The 16,980-nt window shown below is 37.7% G+C and overlaps 2 protein-coding genes across 14 annotated transcripts in view; one reads left to right on the top strand and one right to left on the bottom strand.

Annotated features, from left to right (window-relative positions):
* Mp (Multiplexin) overlaps positions 1–9,772 on the bottom strand; it is a 225,276-nt gene extending 215,504 nt beyond the window's left edge. For 2 of the 6 annotated variants that reach the window (XM_012371313.2, XM_012371316.2), the window contains exon 1: positions 6,091–9,769. In XM_012371313.2, coding sequence (XP_012226736.1) covers positions 6,091–6,101 — 11 coding nt within the window. In that variant the 5' untranslated portion in view covers positions 6,102–9,769. Of the gene's footprint in view, positions 1–6,090 lie in introns of all 6 variants that reach the window. The other 4 variants (XM_012371315.2, XM_012371312.2, XM_012371309.2 and 1 more) reach the window with 4 other exon arrangements.
* The window catches only part of LOC105676895 (uncharacterized), a 300,604-nt gene that overhangs the window by 218,381 nt on the left and 65,243 nt on the right, over positions 1–16,980 (top strand). For 7 of the 8 annotated variants that reach the window (XR_010890770.1, XR_010890769.1, XR_010890771.1 and 4 more), the window contains exon 9: positions 15,856–15,915. Coding sequence is in view for 2 of the 8 variants with exons in the window: in XM_067357335.1 (XP_067213436.1) it covers positions 15,870–15,915 (46 nt within the window). In the remaining 6 variants the exon portion in view is untranslated. Of the gene's footprint in view, positions 1–12,823; positions 13,677–15,855; positions 15,916–16,980 lie in introns of those variants that run through there. The other variant, XM_067357336.1, reaches the window with a different exon arrangement.

Here is a 16,980-nt window from a genome sequence, read left to right as displayed (position 1 = left end):
AAGCGCGTGGAGAATCACTCGTCTGGAAAGTGTGGAATTTACTCGTGACAGAGGCAATTTTACAAAGTAGTCGGAGTAACTTTTCTCCCGTGTCCAATGAAGATACTTTTAAAGATTCATTCTCATTTCAGCGTCGTCGTTCGTTGCCGCGCCTCGCACGCGAAATTAAACTACGATAAATTTCCTTTAAAATGTGACATCCGGTTGCAGAACGCCGCACCGCGAATTCCGCGACCACATTTTCAACCTCGTTGGCGTGTCTGAAACACAGCGTTCCGAACGGCGCCTAAATAACAACTGTCACGACATGCACTAAAAATATCGATACGTCGCAGAGAATGAAATTAACGTATTTCGCACGAAATGTAGCCTTTAATTGCGAATACTTTTTTCTGTAACGCAAATTTGTGGTCAAATTTATTCTCACAAATATCTCTCAAAAAAGCGTAGCAAACTTGTATATATTTTTTTTTGTGCGGACCCTAAACTTTTTAAAATTCTTAAGTTATGTATATATTGCAATTTGTTACCGTTTTTTAAATAACTAAAACATAACGCGCGCAATTTAGCCTTAAAAATGTACGTTAACAATAGCAAATATTGGCAGTAAGAGAAATTAATTAATTATTAAATTTATGCAAGAACTTAAAACATTTCTTTATAATAATCAACTTTTCAATATCAATTTTTAATTTATATTAATATTCTTAATTTTGTTAAAAGTATCGGTAAATGAAATTAGTATAAATTTTATAGTGAGATATATTTGCGGATGTATTAAGCACGATTATCATCATGCGCGTAGCTAATAAGTTCTAATAATTATTATTGCTGAAATAATTAGGTCATATTCACAACATAAAGATAGAATCTAAGAACCAAGCAAACTCATATACGATAAGAAAGTAGATCAATAGTATCGAGAAGTCGTCCCAGTTGTAAATGTACGTGCGTCGTAGTAAATAGCAAATAGAATTGTAACTTGTCTGACATGATATGATTATTTCTACTAAATCTATAAATAATTACATGATACATACGTTGTTTAAACCTCTACAATAAACATTTCTTGATTTATAGTTCAATAAAATACGCTTATTTAACATTTTTTTAAATTTTATCGATTATTACAAAAAAGCGGGTTAAAGAAGCTGAATTAGATAATTTATTAGCAGCAATTTCAGTTTAAAGCAAAGTAGTTATTTGATAAAACTTGAATACTGAAATTATCTTGGATTATCGATTTGCTTTTTTACTAAATTATTTGCTTCTCAAATATCTTAAGATTGTAAAGACACTATATTTTTATGACGGAATGACATTTATCGGTTTTTAATGACATTTAGAAATTTATATGATTTATTGCAAGTCGTTTTCTTTAGTCATCAGTTTGCTTTGTAATAAATATACATCTGCTCCAAGCGACAAAAATTTGAAGGCACTTAACATTTATTTCATCAAAAGAACAGGTGTCATTATTTTTGCTTCAATATTAATCACCGTATTCGAATAAAAACGATACTCGCGCAGGAGCCAGAGTTATGGCGAGCAATAACAATATTTCCTATAAATCCGGAGTTTATTCTTTGTTAAGGACCGCAATTCGTAAGCACACTGGACGATATCATGTTTTTAATGCTAATATTTCCCACCATTGCTCTGAATAAACAGCTACTATTTTTCGTAGAAGAAAAAACCTATATGACTATTAACTGTAAAGAAGTCATTTGTGGAACAATAAAACGCGATTGCGCTTGTAAACGGTAGAAGGTATTTTCGCGCATATTCCGGGAAGTCGCACAGAATTAAACCATAGAAAAACTTTTTCGTCTTCTGAAAATAGCAGGATTTAATGAGAAGGGAGATTCCTTAGCGCGAACGCTGCGAATTACGTGGGGGACATTATTTTTCGCAATTTATAGTAGCGACAACATGTACACGCGCTTCGCCAGGTACTTTCATCTGAATTGCTTAATCTAAACACCCACGTAGAACCTCTCATGCACGGGCGCAATTCCATTAGTAACAAATCTTTGCCGCGAGACTCGTTTCTCGCTACGGAAATCAGCGGCGCTTTATCGTTCCTCGCGACACTGCGCAAGATCAATCTTCGACTGCGAACGATATTCGAATCTCCATGTAAGAACCACTCTGCCATAAATTTCCCACCCGCATAGAACGAATTGATTTCGTGCGTTTTTGCTACACACTTTGCGTCACACAAAACAAAAGTTGCGAACGGAAATGTTTTGTTAAAAATATTTTATGATTATAAAATGTGTATAAATTAAAATTTATTAAAAAGAATGAATTTTTTAAAGAAGCACTTTTACAGTTTTGAAATAATTATATATGAAAAGCGCTTATTTCTTATTTTGTATTATACAATACATTCAGAACTTATTCGAAAGCGAAAAATGAATAGCTCTTTGTGCTACAACTTGTGTTTTTCGTGAAGTGATTCTCCACGTATCGACGTTAGGACGAAAGCAACATTCTCCGTGGTACAAGCAGACATGCCTTTCGAGATGCCTTTTGACCTCGCATCACGTTTGTTTCTCTGCCCATTTTGCACTCGACGTTTATTTCGCCTCGTGTCTCTCTTTCTCAACCCAACGGATTCGCATCGTCAAGGAAAAGTAATTTGTTGCTTATCGCGCGAAATACAGGCGGCACCTCTCTTCTTTCACGAAGAGAAACGTGGCGATATACGACGAAGCAAATATTAATTTCTACGTTCGAGCTCGTGGACGGATATCGCAGACTTTCAAGGTAATTCCGATCCCAAATGATGGGAAATGACGTTATTTCTAAATTCATCATGCAGTAGACCTTATTCACAATCTGCATTTCATTGGAAGCTATTCTCGTTAAGAGGCGAATTCTGAGAAAGATTTACGAACATGGTCGAATATGGTCTGAATATGGTCGACCATTCTTCCATTGCATACAAATGCATTTAACTTTTTCAGTATTTATGATGTATTCGCGTAATGTGCAAAAATAAAATTTTCACATTGTTTAAATTTCTTTCTGAAATTTTAAATTTCGACTAGCATGAGATTGTCAAGTGCAGTATTAAAATCTCATATTCAGGATCAAAATGCAAAAATTACCAAAAATCAGAGATGCTGTTTAATGACTGATGAATGATGTAGTCTATGTTATTGAGTTTATTGCGCTTCACCAAATTACATGAAAAAAATATGTATCGTTATTCAGATTTATACTGAAAATTCACATATATTATTTACAATGTATATCCATAAAAGCCATTGTAGCTTCAATATATTATTAGCTACATTAACGTTACCAGCGCTAATTAATTAATCATGTACGCTATTATCAATTTCAACGGCCATTAAACATCATTAAATTGTAACAAAGGGAAATAGTGAGAAGAGGGAGAAATTTAAAAGAGCATCTGATACGAATTTATACAGATAGTATTTTATTAATAAATTTCGTCGCATACATCGAGCATTTTGGCAACTTTTCTCGAAGATTGCAAGGCTTACGACGTGAAAATTCTGCCCGGTATTTTCTGGTGTTAAAACAACACCGAAATTGAGTAGCGCAAAGTTCCACGTGTCGTTTACGAAAGTCCACGTGTATGGCGGCGGTTGGATTGTGTTAAACCGCGCGCCATACGTGCGCCGAATGTGACACCGACACGATCCGGTCACTCGTAAACATACTCCACGAGGATTAACACATGGCAGGTAAATGTGTATGTGTGCCTGTGTGACGGCAAATCTCTCTCTCTCTCTTTTTTTCATCGAAGGACGACTAGACTGCGCGCACCGAAAAGAGCATCTCGGTAAATTATGCTAATCGAAAATCTGATCCAATATATTTAGCAAGCAATTACTTAAGAACGTCCAGAAATATCGCGAAATGTTAATTATTAATTTTCAAAATATATATTAATCCCAGCGATGATAAAACGATTTATAATTCACGACTAAATTTAAGATCCAAATCTGATTTAATGTTAAACAAACAACCACTTAAGAAATATCGCGAGATGTCAATTCATTAATTTACAAATTAATTCAAGCGATGATAAAACGATTTATAATTCGCGACTAAATTTAAGATCCAAATCTATTTATCATCTAAAATGAGATAATGCCGTGGTGATTGTACAATAATCAAATTTTTTCGATGGGAATTTTGCTGGCATAATTCGCGATGCCGCGAAGATTATAAAATTATAAGTTTGTTATTATAACGTTGGAATATAATTACAAAGACGTGATTTCACAGAGTTGCAGTTCCATAGTGTTATGGATATACGATTCCATTAAAACTTTAAATTACATTAGAGTATCTAATCCTAGATTATCTAGTGGGAAACTGAAGTATCGAAAAGGCAAATTTCTGCCATTCGCGTTCTTGGCAATTCCCGCGAAACCGGCGTCTCGCGAAATATTTCCCGCGCACGCTCGCCGGACGTTTGGAATTTACTGCTGCTAAATGAGAAGCCCGGGCTCGCTCGCTGCAAGCGTTCCGAAATTTTACGGGTGACAATGCGACGTGACGTCGAGCGGTTTCCCGCTCCGAAGATGTCTGTCGTTGGCGCAGCTGCAGCTTCGTTACCATCGTAAATAATGGTCGTACGATTTGGAGAACGACGATGTGCAAGCGGCATTCCGCCTGCGCCTACTACGAGCCATCGGAAGCTGGTGAAAATACCTACATCTAATTATCACACGTGGATGCCCGTCATGAGAGCGCGAGAATGCGCTTGGATGAATTCTATTCCCGAGCGGTCTTAAGAAGATTTACGCGTTCTCGCGGTGTGACGAATAACGCGTCGAAATTATTTCTCGCGAGTCGAGATTTGCATTGCCGCGCAATCTTTACAAGAATACTTGATTCTTATAACTAATGATTACTAATCTCTATGACTAATATCTGTTATTTATGTATGTGCATTAACAGCAAAATCTTTTCCTCTCGTCTGTCTGAAGCTCCGGCTGAAAAATTGACTGGCACGAAATTGTTTATAATGTATAACTGTACGATTTTGTGTAATTATGTATAACACACGTTTGTGGACAGCGACAGGAAACAACGTGCAATTTATCCGGTGAATTTGTACAAACGAAAGAGTTGGGCAGGAAAATACGGAAATAAATTCGATTTTCGCGTGCACTCTCGGTGCAAGGCAGTAATAAATCGTCGAATTAAGGATTACGTTGAATGTAACAGGTCCTACGCAACAATCTCTGTGCGGCAGTGATTCTGTTCTCCCAGCGAGCGGTGAAAGAGGATTTGTTCATCTCTCCGTGTCTCGTATACGCTCGTGATCGGGACGGATTTTCAAAACGCGACATATCCTCGCGAGTGTTCCACATGTAGATACGTGTCGCGAGCGCAGGTGTGCAGCGAGCGGATTACGGGCAATAAAAGCGCAGTAAAATCTGTTTTGTAGTGTCCATAACTGTATGATGAACGTAACATTGTCTTTCTGCGCGATATAAACTTATCCGTAAAAAAATCCAGTCGCGAAGAAATCAAAGTAATTCACGATTTAAAAATAGATGAATATCTCACAATGATATCAATTACACGAAATATAGATTGTTAATTATTAAAATAATATAAGTATTACAAATTCATAAAAATAAATAGTTTCATTTCGAGTCGTTTGAAACACGCAAATTAGGACAAAAATAGGCCAAGTAGCAAGATTATGCAACTAGTCAGACGCCATGTGTTTTATATGTTTTTACGAGAGCGGCGTTTTTATTATTCCTACATATTGGATTGATTCAGAGAAAACTTCCGCCAATTTTCCAATCAATTGAAACACCGGCATCAACCAACGCATACACATATGTTCTCTCAGGCATTGACCAAACCCTCTCGCCCTTTCAACTCGGACCCTCGAGTCACGGAGCGTCAAAGGGTAGAAGCCGGAGATCACAAAGTGGTGTTTCCGCCTCTCTCAGCCAAGCGCGGCCTACCTGTGGCTCTCGTTCGCCCCTCGTTTACCCCCTTTAATTCACCCTCCCGCCAATTACCACCCACAGCTGGGCGGCCTCGCGCGCAAAATTATTTGCTCGTTCTTTTGTCACTCACCTAAGCGACATGTTGAATCATTCCGTCGGTGTGACAGGTGGTTCGATCACTGGCAGTCGTCCCTCCACGTCGTCGCAAACAAAGGAAACGTGACGAAACCTCTTCGATTAGCAACCGTGATCGCGCGTGCTCCCTCTTTCCGCCCCGAACGCTCACGTGTCCGGCGGGAGCCGGCGAGTGGTCGCAAATATTCTCGGCGAGCGCGAGCCACGCTCTCGATAAAACGGAACGAGATGTCGCGATCGACAGTGGCGCCAATTTCCAAGGTCGGGCTGCAAGGTCACAGTCCTCTTCCGGGCCGGCCGGTGCGCCGAGGCGATCGGAAGCGGCCGATCGAGTCGATTTGCGCGCGTGCTCGTATCGAGCGCCGTGCTTACCGCTCCCTCTCCGCCGTTCTGCACTCCCCCCTCTCTCTCTCTCTCTCTCTCCCTCTCTCTCTCTTTCTCTCACACTCTCCTCGAGGATCACACGCGCGATGCCCACCACGATCAGCACCACGGTCCACCACTCACTGACAAGGGTCCCTTCGTGACACTTGCTACTTCCTTCTTGATTTTTCTCCCTCTCCTGCCGCCGGCAGCCGGCTACTCGCCTCCTCCGCCGCCTTCTCCGCCGTCGTCGTCGTTGTCGTCGTCGTTGTCGTCGTCTCCGCTGCTGCTTCGACGCTTCGTGGTGTTCGTCGCGGTGCTTAGTCGCCGTTCGAAGCGCGTATCAGTATGACACTGGCTTACGTCGCTGATGAAATCAGCGACATGGAGCCGACGCTCGCGCTCTCGCGATCAGGCGCGATGTGAACTACTCGTCCGCCTCTCTCTCTCTCTCTCTCTCTCCCTTTCTATCTTTCTCTCTCTCTCTCTCTCTTTCTCTCCTTGTTGTCCTATGATATACACTGTGAGATTACACTCGCGGCCGCCTGCTCGATGACAATGTTCCAGATCACTGACGTCGTCACGTGGAGAAAATTGTCGACAGACGATGACAGGTGAAGTGTCACGTGGCGCGATGATGCCGGCACCGGCAGTTTGATTGTAAACACACACCAACCGTCCGCAACCAGGATAACCGGTTGACTGGTTCTTTGACCCTCCCCGTTCACTGGTGACAGCACTTCCGTGACAGTTACCGCGGAATCCTTTCTTCCACGCCGTGTTGACATTCCATTATTGACGATAACGCCGACACTTGGTCTCTGATTCCGCAACTATCGCAGATTATTTCCTGTGTTTTCGTGCGTCGAAGATCCGGTTTCCGCTTGCTGCGTATCGCTGAGTTCACATTTTCGTTCGCCGCTTACATCCCGCGCACTTTTCTCCTCTCCAGCTTTGGAGTTTTCTCGCAACACACTTTTCAGGATCGCTGCAAACTAATTAAATGTACATTTTTTTAGTTTAATACCTCTTTCCGTTTTCTCTTCGCATTTTTCGATGCGCAAAATTTGGAGTGCTCGCGCGCGAATCTCAAGTTCCGCGCGACGTACGCGAAAGGAATCACGAGTGGGCACCGGTGCGAACGATCGCGCCGACACGGTGAAACAGCAGGCCGGAACCGGTGGCGGCCGATTCAAATTCACTCCCCACGTGGCGGCGACGGCGTCGTCCCCGAGACTGCCGCCGGTACGACGCCCGGCGTCGGTCAGTGCGTCGCCATCTCACGGCCCGCTGGTTAACCGTCTTTACCGCCGCGAATCCTCCTCCTCGAAAACGTCGTCGAATCCTTCTTATTAGTCTTCGAAAGAAATCAGTACTGTCGTCCTATTTTTACGTATAATTAATTGCGATTTATGATTCTTTAACTTATATCTTTTTTCAAATAGAATTGTATAAAATTTAAAGACTGTATCGACGTAATGGCGCAAAAGAAAATGTTGACGAGTCACGCAAAGGAAAATGAATTGTAAATCAGAAGCAAGAATATTTGTATTCTTGAAAAAGTAGGTTGAGAATAAGCTAACAATAATTAAAGTTGAGAAAGATGTAAATCAATACTCGAGGAAAGCACGTTCTTTGATGATTTCAGAATCACTGTTTGCTTTGTGGAAATAAATGTAGAAAGAATATTGCAGATAAAAGAGTTCTGGTAAAGCGAGTTTCACGGGTACACAAACAGATAGCGAAATTTCATTTCGCAATCATAACCAAGCGGCGTTTTTGCTTTAAGAAAATTTAATTGAAAGATTAACGATTACATCGTGTGGTTTAAAAAATTTTAAGACTACGGTGAAGCGATAACCTTTACTTTTATCATTTTAATGATTATGCGTATCTATAATGTAAAAACATGGTGCTCTCGTAAAAGTTAAATTACAAAATGATAAGATACAAAATATCCGACTGCATTAGTCACGCGTAATTGATATTCTGCAAACTTTGACGACGAATAAGATGCATATGTCAACGTTAGTGCACTATAATACAGCCCGCATCAATTTGGAGGATGTACCATCTAATCCGCCGCAATGTCAAGGATTTATCATCCGAATTGCATTTGTGATCCGTAATAGGATCTAAGATCCGGGTCATGCTCATAAAGCAAATCTTAATGTGCATTCACCTCGGAAAACGCATCCCATTCTCTCAGTCAGTATTGTAAAATGCACGCTAACAAAGGCTGAAATTATTTGAACAAATGTAATATAATAAATTGGAGACTACAAAATAATAAAACAATATTATTTGGATTATCAAAAAACGTTTTATACATAAAAATCGTGATAAAACATTTTTTGAGATAAATTTTTACATCGAGTTATTATATAATTATAGAATTATTTTAAATTTTAAAAATCTATTTTGATGTAATAATGTTAGATCGACGTTTTACACACTTTTCATACGTGAACAAAAAATCTAGAATTTTAATCGAGGTCGTCTTTCGACGGAAACCGAGTTGAAAGAAACGATTCACGTAACGTTTATCTCTTATCAACTCTTGACTAACCGCATGATATTACTATTAAAATGACTCACTACGCGTTCTCTCTATGTGTAAAAAGAATGTCGGAACTGGAATGAATTAGTTATTATCGCACCAATTAGTTATTATCGATTTTATCGTCTGTTTACGCTTGTTTTACTAAATTGCACTTTTTGTTTTCGATATTATCTAGTCAAATATTAATTAGCGTACACGGTGCATTAGTGCGTTCGTGAAATAACGAATTAATCGCTCTCGTGGACTTTATTGACGGATATGAGGTACGCATCGAAGCGAGAAAACGGATCCGTGCCGATAACCACGGGTTTTAAAACGCTTTTACATCATCGTAACTCGACAACGGGATGCGCCTTCCCTCAGCTGACCCACCTCCATTCATACGCCCGTCGTCCATTCATTCTTACACTCGTACAATGAACCGTGACATTTACGTCGCTGCAACACGGTTCATGACCTCCTTCGTCCATGCAGTCTCTGATGTAACGAAATGCTCTTTCAAGATCATTCCGCAGAGTGTTTCATAATCATACATCTCTTGTGTCCGCGAGAAACTCAATATATTAAAGCAAACAAAGTTTCTTGCAGATTTTTTTAAGTCCCTTGTAATATTTCATGTGTAAAAAGTATTATTGCTATTTTTTTAATATTCTATTTATATTTTATATATTCCAGAAGTGGTAAAAAATTGTAGCGTTTAATCGTTCCATATTAAAAATAATACACTAGAAAATTGTTTTTACAACAAGAGAGAAGAATCTATAAATAAAAGAAATAATTTTAAAACATTCTATATAATTTCAATAAAAGAAGGTACTCTCAAAGAATCTTTGATTACATGATAAATGCATATTCTTTCGTGGAAAGGACTTTTAATATTCTGGTTGAAGAAGTTTGCGTGCATCTATCAGCTTGCGCCGTCAAAAAAGACCCTCGCTCACAGTTACTTAAAGTTCGATTACCAGAGACCTATTATGATAATCATCACGGAAGAAAGCGGGAAGTGACTAAATGAATGTCAGGTATACAAACCGTAAATGCATTAACGCACATTGATATCCGAATTTTTCTGGCTTCGTATTGCTTCATTTGCATACTCAGTGGAGTACTTCCTGCATCTGCTGCGTTCTCGTGCCGACATGCTTAACGAGATAACAAAATGATCAAGTGTAAATCACCGGTTAATCGAGCCGAGTGAAACCAGTTTTCCCCTCAGAAGATCCGATGTTAAATACTTTAAAATCGTCGCCGATACTTACCTTCTAATCAGATATTCTGTCATTAGGTAATTAAAATTGATTGATGATGGCAGTTGTAATACAAAAGTATGTTTGAAAAGTTAAACACTTGAATAGTTATATGAATCTGTGCATGTAGAAATCTGAATTTTTCTACAAATGGATTGAATCTAAATAATTAATTGATTTCTTTATTCAAATATTTTTATTCTCACATTTTAAATAGCAAATATCGAAAATTAACTTAGCAAATCGGAAATTAACTTAGCGTTTGATCCACGCGATTCGGTATTATTTGCGCTAGCTAGCTCGATTAGCGCGACGGTATTCGCGTACTCGTCTTAGCACCAGATTTGTAATTTAACGATCGGCGAACGCATTATAGCGACTGCGTCGACGCGTAAATTTTACCGGTACATTCATGATCACAAGCGAGCGAGGCGGTGTTAGGGATCTCTTTCGGCGCGAGAAAGCGGCGACGTAAGGATAAAGGAGAATTGTCGAGTCGTTAATTGAAATTGTAAAATGACCAAGCCGACGACGCGACATTCCCGCATTTACGTCCGTCCGCGTAATTTAGCGAGAGATTTCAGCGCGAGACGTCGCGCAACATTTGCTACCTGGACAGGAAGGGGGAGAAATGGGGAAAGAGGGGTGAATAACGACGTGGGACAAAGTGTCGCGCACAGGTGCGCGCCAAGAATCTCTGAAAATGCGGGAAAGGCAGAAGGACGGAAGAGGGAGGGGGAGAGGAGGGTCGGAGCAATTTGTTTGGATCCGAGATGCAGGTGAGATTAACCCTTCGCCGGCGTGTCGGGAAATTATTACGCTGTCGCTTTGAGCGGTATTGATCAGATACGTATCGTGCGACGAAATTCGTAAACGCGAGAAAATTAAATTTCTTTTCCTGCAAGTTGATTAAAAAGTCGAGGAAGAGGGGACAATGTTATTCAGCAGGGAATTATTTTGTAAATTGTTTTCTAAGCAATTAACGTGCAAAACAATTAACGCGCTGTTTAATGATTGTCCGTATCTACTCGATAAGTAAACATTGCACCATCAATAAAGGAGTCGCGAAAAATGTTGAAATATATATATGTGTATAATCTTATAGTATTTAAAAATTTTTAATTTATGGTTTTTGTCTCGTTATTGCCTCAGAAATTATGTGTGGGTAAAAAACTTTCTCTCTTTCCATGAAATTTTTTATTCGCTCGTATGATGATGTGAGGAAAATTAATATAATGGTATTCGAAATTGCGTGACAAAACTTTACGATGTATAGCTCAGGTATTAAATTACAGACCAAGCGTTTAGTCATTATATAATCAACGCATAGTCTTGATTTGATAAGTAGTTGTGGTAATGAATTTTTCACATCGTGTCGTATAACTGTTCGCGTTATAACACAGTTTTAATACAATTTATGTAGATGAAATCTTGGTATAATAATACCAAGTTTTAGCAATTAAGAAACTGATTAGATATTACTTTAACGATTGCGTTTAAAGAAGAAAAAAATAGGAAACTTATTTGATTACACGGGTTGTGGTTTCCATTAGTAGTTTCTTGGTCACGAATGCCGAAATCCATTTATCATTTCAGCAGACAAGATCGTTACGCGGATAAAGTCTTTCACGCGAAAGACATTTTTAGCAATTAAATCATAATGTCACGTACCTTTAAAGCCTATAAAAATTTATTTTTTATAACCTTTACATATATTATATTAGATTGATAGTTTCATCTTAATGTTGCCTCTTGAGATTATACAATGCTTTAATCGATTTTTTACGTTTTATTCCATTTGTTTACAATATTATATGTAATTGTTCAAATTTGTATAAAATTTATTTTCCAATTTTTCTTTTAATTTTATTTGTATGAAAATAATCTTTTTTATGCTATTAAATATCAATGGATTTTTTGTGTATTTTATTATCTCAATTAAAGTCTTAATAGATAAATTATATTGATTAAATCAGTTTTTGTAAAATATTGTTTTAATTACAAATTTTCTGCACTTTTGTGATGCTGAAAATTCAGTCACCGACGTTCGGTTATATTGGCGTCTTCAATTATCTTCAAGCTCACTAGGTTCATTTTCGAGGTACGATAACTTACCCACTGCGATGTTTCATCGATGCATATACTTTTACCTGCGAGATACCTGAAAGTGGTTATCCTGACGCTTTCCATGGGGGACACTTATTGATTTCTAATTAACTCAGCTCTCTGCATTTATTAAAAAATAAAAACTACATAGCCACATTTATTTTTTGATACTATTGGTAAATGAACAACATTTATTGCATTTCAAAAATGCATAACTTTTTAAATTATATATATTTTAAAATAATTTATAATAATATTAATAACAAATATGTCTGCATTAATACAATTGTATTGAAATCTGTTTTATTGTATAAAAAATTCTTATATTTTTAATAAAACAGTAACAATTAATATTTATAACAGCAATAACTAAACAGCAGTAGTTGTGTTGCTATATACATATCATCGTCCGGTATTACACTCGTTTGGGAGAAGCTGTGTCAGAAATATGCCGCGAGATCGAGAAGCGTCGCGTAATTGTGGTGTAAACTGCATAGTTTGGAGTGATGGTTGATCTTCGGCGGTTGGTCTCGAGGACGAGTGTTTAAGAATTGCTCTTTGTATCACTTGTAAATAGTGCTGTACTGATTAAATCAGTGTCTTAAATTGAGTTTTTATTTACGCATACGCGCATTATTCGCGAGTGCAACATATACGAGGGCAGTCTGAAAAGTTCGCGGAGCGGAAATGAAAAAAATAAGTTATAGTTATGTCTATGAAGTTAGCATCGCCATTTTTGAAAATTAAAAAAACAAAAGTTGTACTAGATTATGCTACGTTGTGCCGCAAACCGCACTTCAATATCTCCAAAAACAACCCGAAAATTCGAAAAAAAAAACGATTTTAAGGCCTAGCACCGCCATTTTGTCAGAATGAAAAAGTAATGATTGTGCTAGGTTGTGCTAGGCCTTCAAAATGGCGGTGCTGGGTCTTAAAATTGTTTTTTTCGATCTTTCGGGTTGTTTTTGGAAATATCGAAATGCGGTTTGCGGCACAACGTAGCACAATCTAGCACAACTTTTGTTTTTTTAATTTTCAAAAATGGTGGTGCTAACTTCATAGACCTGTTATAGTTCTAGAAATGGCTTTATTTTTCAACATAATTTCTTTTAACTTCAATACACTTAGTGCAGCATTTCTCTAATAAATGTATCCTATCCCTGAAATGACTTTGCGGAAGGTCTGCAAAATACTCGTCTACGGTTGCAATCACTTCTTCATTGGAAAAACGCTTACCAGCGAGGAAGTTTTTCAGTTTTGGAAACAGGTGGAAGTCGGAAGGAGCCAAATCTGGTGAATAAGGTGAATGTTCCAACAATTCATATTTTAATTCGTTGATTTTTTTCATCGCATTCGATTCCGTTTCTCATCAATTCTTAGCATGCGGCACCCATTTTGCACTAAGCTTTTTCATATGCAATTCTTCGTGTAAAATATAACCTACACGTTCTTTTGAGATACCCATGGCCTCAGCAATCTTACGCACTTTTATTCGCCGGTCATCCAATACCATGTCATGAATTTGTTGAATGATTTCCGGTGTTGTAATACTTTTTGGGCGTCTACTGCGGAGATCGTCTTCAATGCTTGTACGACTACGTTGAAACTCAAGTGCCCACTTGCAAACCATTGTTTTTGAAGGAGCAGATTCTCCTAACACATTTACCATTTCAATATGAATTTACATTGCCTTTAAACCTTTCTTAACAAAGAATTTTATTACAACACGATGTTTCAAATTTTCCATTTAAAACACACTGACACGTTAACTTTGAATGGCTTGTAAGTAAAGAAACAATTGACAGATGGATTTCACATTTTACATGGGTTCATATCACGGTGTAAGAATATAAGGTGATTTCACGACCATTGTATTCTATCAAAAAATCTGTGATCAAGATGTCATTAGTTAAGGCATGTCACACAAGATGTCACGTTGGTGCAAGATCCCAAGTAAAAAAGAATAGAAGATGTGGATAGACGTGGATAGAAAAGGATAGACGATGAATCTCTAAAGCACATCTATATATAATTATAGTCCTAAATAATACAAATTTTTTAAAATAAAACTTTTAACATTGTGTATAAAAATATATATTACTGACAAAATATTTTTTTATTTTTTTATAACAAATTATTCTTAGTTAAATATGCAGAAAAAATAATTAATAATGTATTCCAGTTTTTATAGAAAATTAAGTTTCTTTAAGAAAATGAATATTTATAATTAAGTTCCGCAGGACAATAAAATTTTAATAAAATTTCAATATATGTATATACATGTCTGGCAATAATCGCCCCACCGGTCATATACAGGTAGAGGAGGTCAAATCGAGTAGAAAAGTCCTTTACTATTTTTTAATTTTCATAATAAGTACTGAGTAATTAACGAAAAAAGATCGGCGAATCCGCGCGAGTAAAGCGCGCGCGGTGAGAAGGACGTCCCACTGCTACGCGATCACTAGGACACAAGGATCTAGCGTTACGCGTCGCTCGTATGTTGCCATTGTCATTTGTAGAGCGCTCCTCCCAACGCTTCATCGCGCGCCTAGTGATCGCATAGCAGTGGGATGTCCTTCTCGCTGCGCGCGCTTTACTTGCACGGATTCACCAATCTTTTTTCGTTAATTACTTAGTACTTATTACAAAAATAAAAAAATGGTAAAGGACTTTTCTACTCGATTTGACCTCCTCTACCTGTATATGACCGGTGGGGCGATTATTGCCAGACACCCTGTATATATATTTAAAGTCCCTCAACACGTAGCCATCTAGCGGTTCAATGTGGAACAATGACAGGAAAATCACAAAAATTTGTTGCCGTGAAATCACCTTATATTCTTACACTGTGGTTCATATGAAGAGTGAAGTTGTACAACCAATTAAAATTTAAAACTCTACTGTTGACTTACAGATGTCGCTCCGCGAACTTTTCAGACTGCCCTCGTATGTATACTGTTTAATTTGCTTACAGAGAGAGCCAAGGTCATTAAATGGTCACGGTCAATGGCAAATGTGTAACAGTATCCCATTCTTGGCTTATGACGCGCGAAGTGTCGGGTTTTAATAATTGATTCGCTCGATTAATAATCGGAACACACACACACACACACACACACACACACACACACAATAATAAATTTCAAAATATAAAAAAGATATAACGATACATACTTTGTATAGCTTGACAATCGAATAACCCAGAAAACAAAATGTTAGCAATGTTGATAGATTGACAAATATGATCAATTTTTGTATCATGTTTAAATTAAATTTTTATTAAATTTGATTAATTTTTTATCAAATAAAAAATCAATTTGTCAATGCTGACATTTTGTTTTCTGTACATTATTAATGTCAAATGACATGTTTTTAGCTGCGGCAAAACGCATTAGAAAGAATGCAATTTTTCAGACATTTAATTTTATCTGATTGTTTTTCATTAAGAAGTACTCTTCAAAATTACTTTGGTATGTTTCAGGATAATTCAATTGAATGGAGAAATGCCGCATTGTCCCGAGAATCGATCGTTTCACACGAGGTGAGTCTTTCAAGTCTCTATGCTACGATCATGTCGTAGCGTCGTGCATGTCAGAAAATTAATTATTCCAAATGGCATTCTTTCCCAATCGAACACACGCCGCCGCGTTTACACACGTGTCCGACATACGCACGGTCGCTAATTACTCGGCGCCGATCACTCTTATTCAAGCACCGCTGTTTATCGAGGGCCCACGCTCTGGTCGCATCGGTCGCATGTGCATCTCACGTCGGTGATTGTGCTCTGTGCCTCGTGCATGCAGCGCGAATAAAATTCATCCCTCGTCGCACATACGAATCAGCAGTCGCGTTCGAGCGTCGCATTCATATGTTATCTCGGGAGTAGGGTTACTGAAATGTCTTGCAAAAGGCAGAACCGATTCTCTCGACGAGTCACACGTCAGGCACGTTAAGTCGGTTTACATCAGCACAGTCCAATTATTAACTTTTATTATTGAAACGAAGAGTAAGATAGATTGAGGGTAATTAAATAGATTAAGGGAGATATATTTTTTTATGGAAATATAGATTTATAATTAAGAAAAAAAAATTATACTAAAATTATATTTTGTCATATTAATTGCTAGTTGAAACACAATGAACAATACGAAATAGTTTTGAATAATAATCGTAAATGAAAATTTTTAGAACCATGCAAAATAGTTTATTTAGTATACAATTTAGATAATTTATTTATATAAAATAAAAATAAAGAGTTAGAGATATATTATGTCTTATGTTAAAAAATAAAAGGTTTTGACCAGAACTAATTGCTTGCTTTCTTTTTCATCAATTTTGTAATATGTTTGCTCAGAACAAGAAGTTGATATTCTCAAATTTTGTGTTATCTAAACTAAAAAGTAATTGCAAATTTAATTTGAACAAGAGTGCAAGATGTACAGCAGAATTCAATTATAGTGAAATTCAAAACGTCTCGCGTGGCCTTATTGCAAAAAGTTCACGTTCACCTGGATAAACCTTCAGTTTATTACTTAGTAGCTACAAGCGCGCAGACTCCGGTATCGCTTGGCCTGGGCGCGATAAATTATGCAGTGTATGCTGTCGG

This window comes from Linepithema humile, chromosome 6, assembly GCF_040581485.1.
Source record: "Linepithema humile isolate Giens D197 chromosome 6, Lhum_UNIL_v1.0, whole genome shotgun sequence".
NCBI lineage: Eukaryota > Metazoa > Arthropoda > Insecta > Hymenoptera > Formicidae > Linepithema > Linepithema humile.
This window is presented reverse-complemented; position numbering and strand designations above follow the sequence as displayed.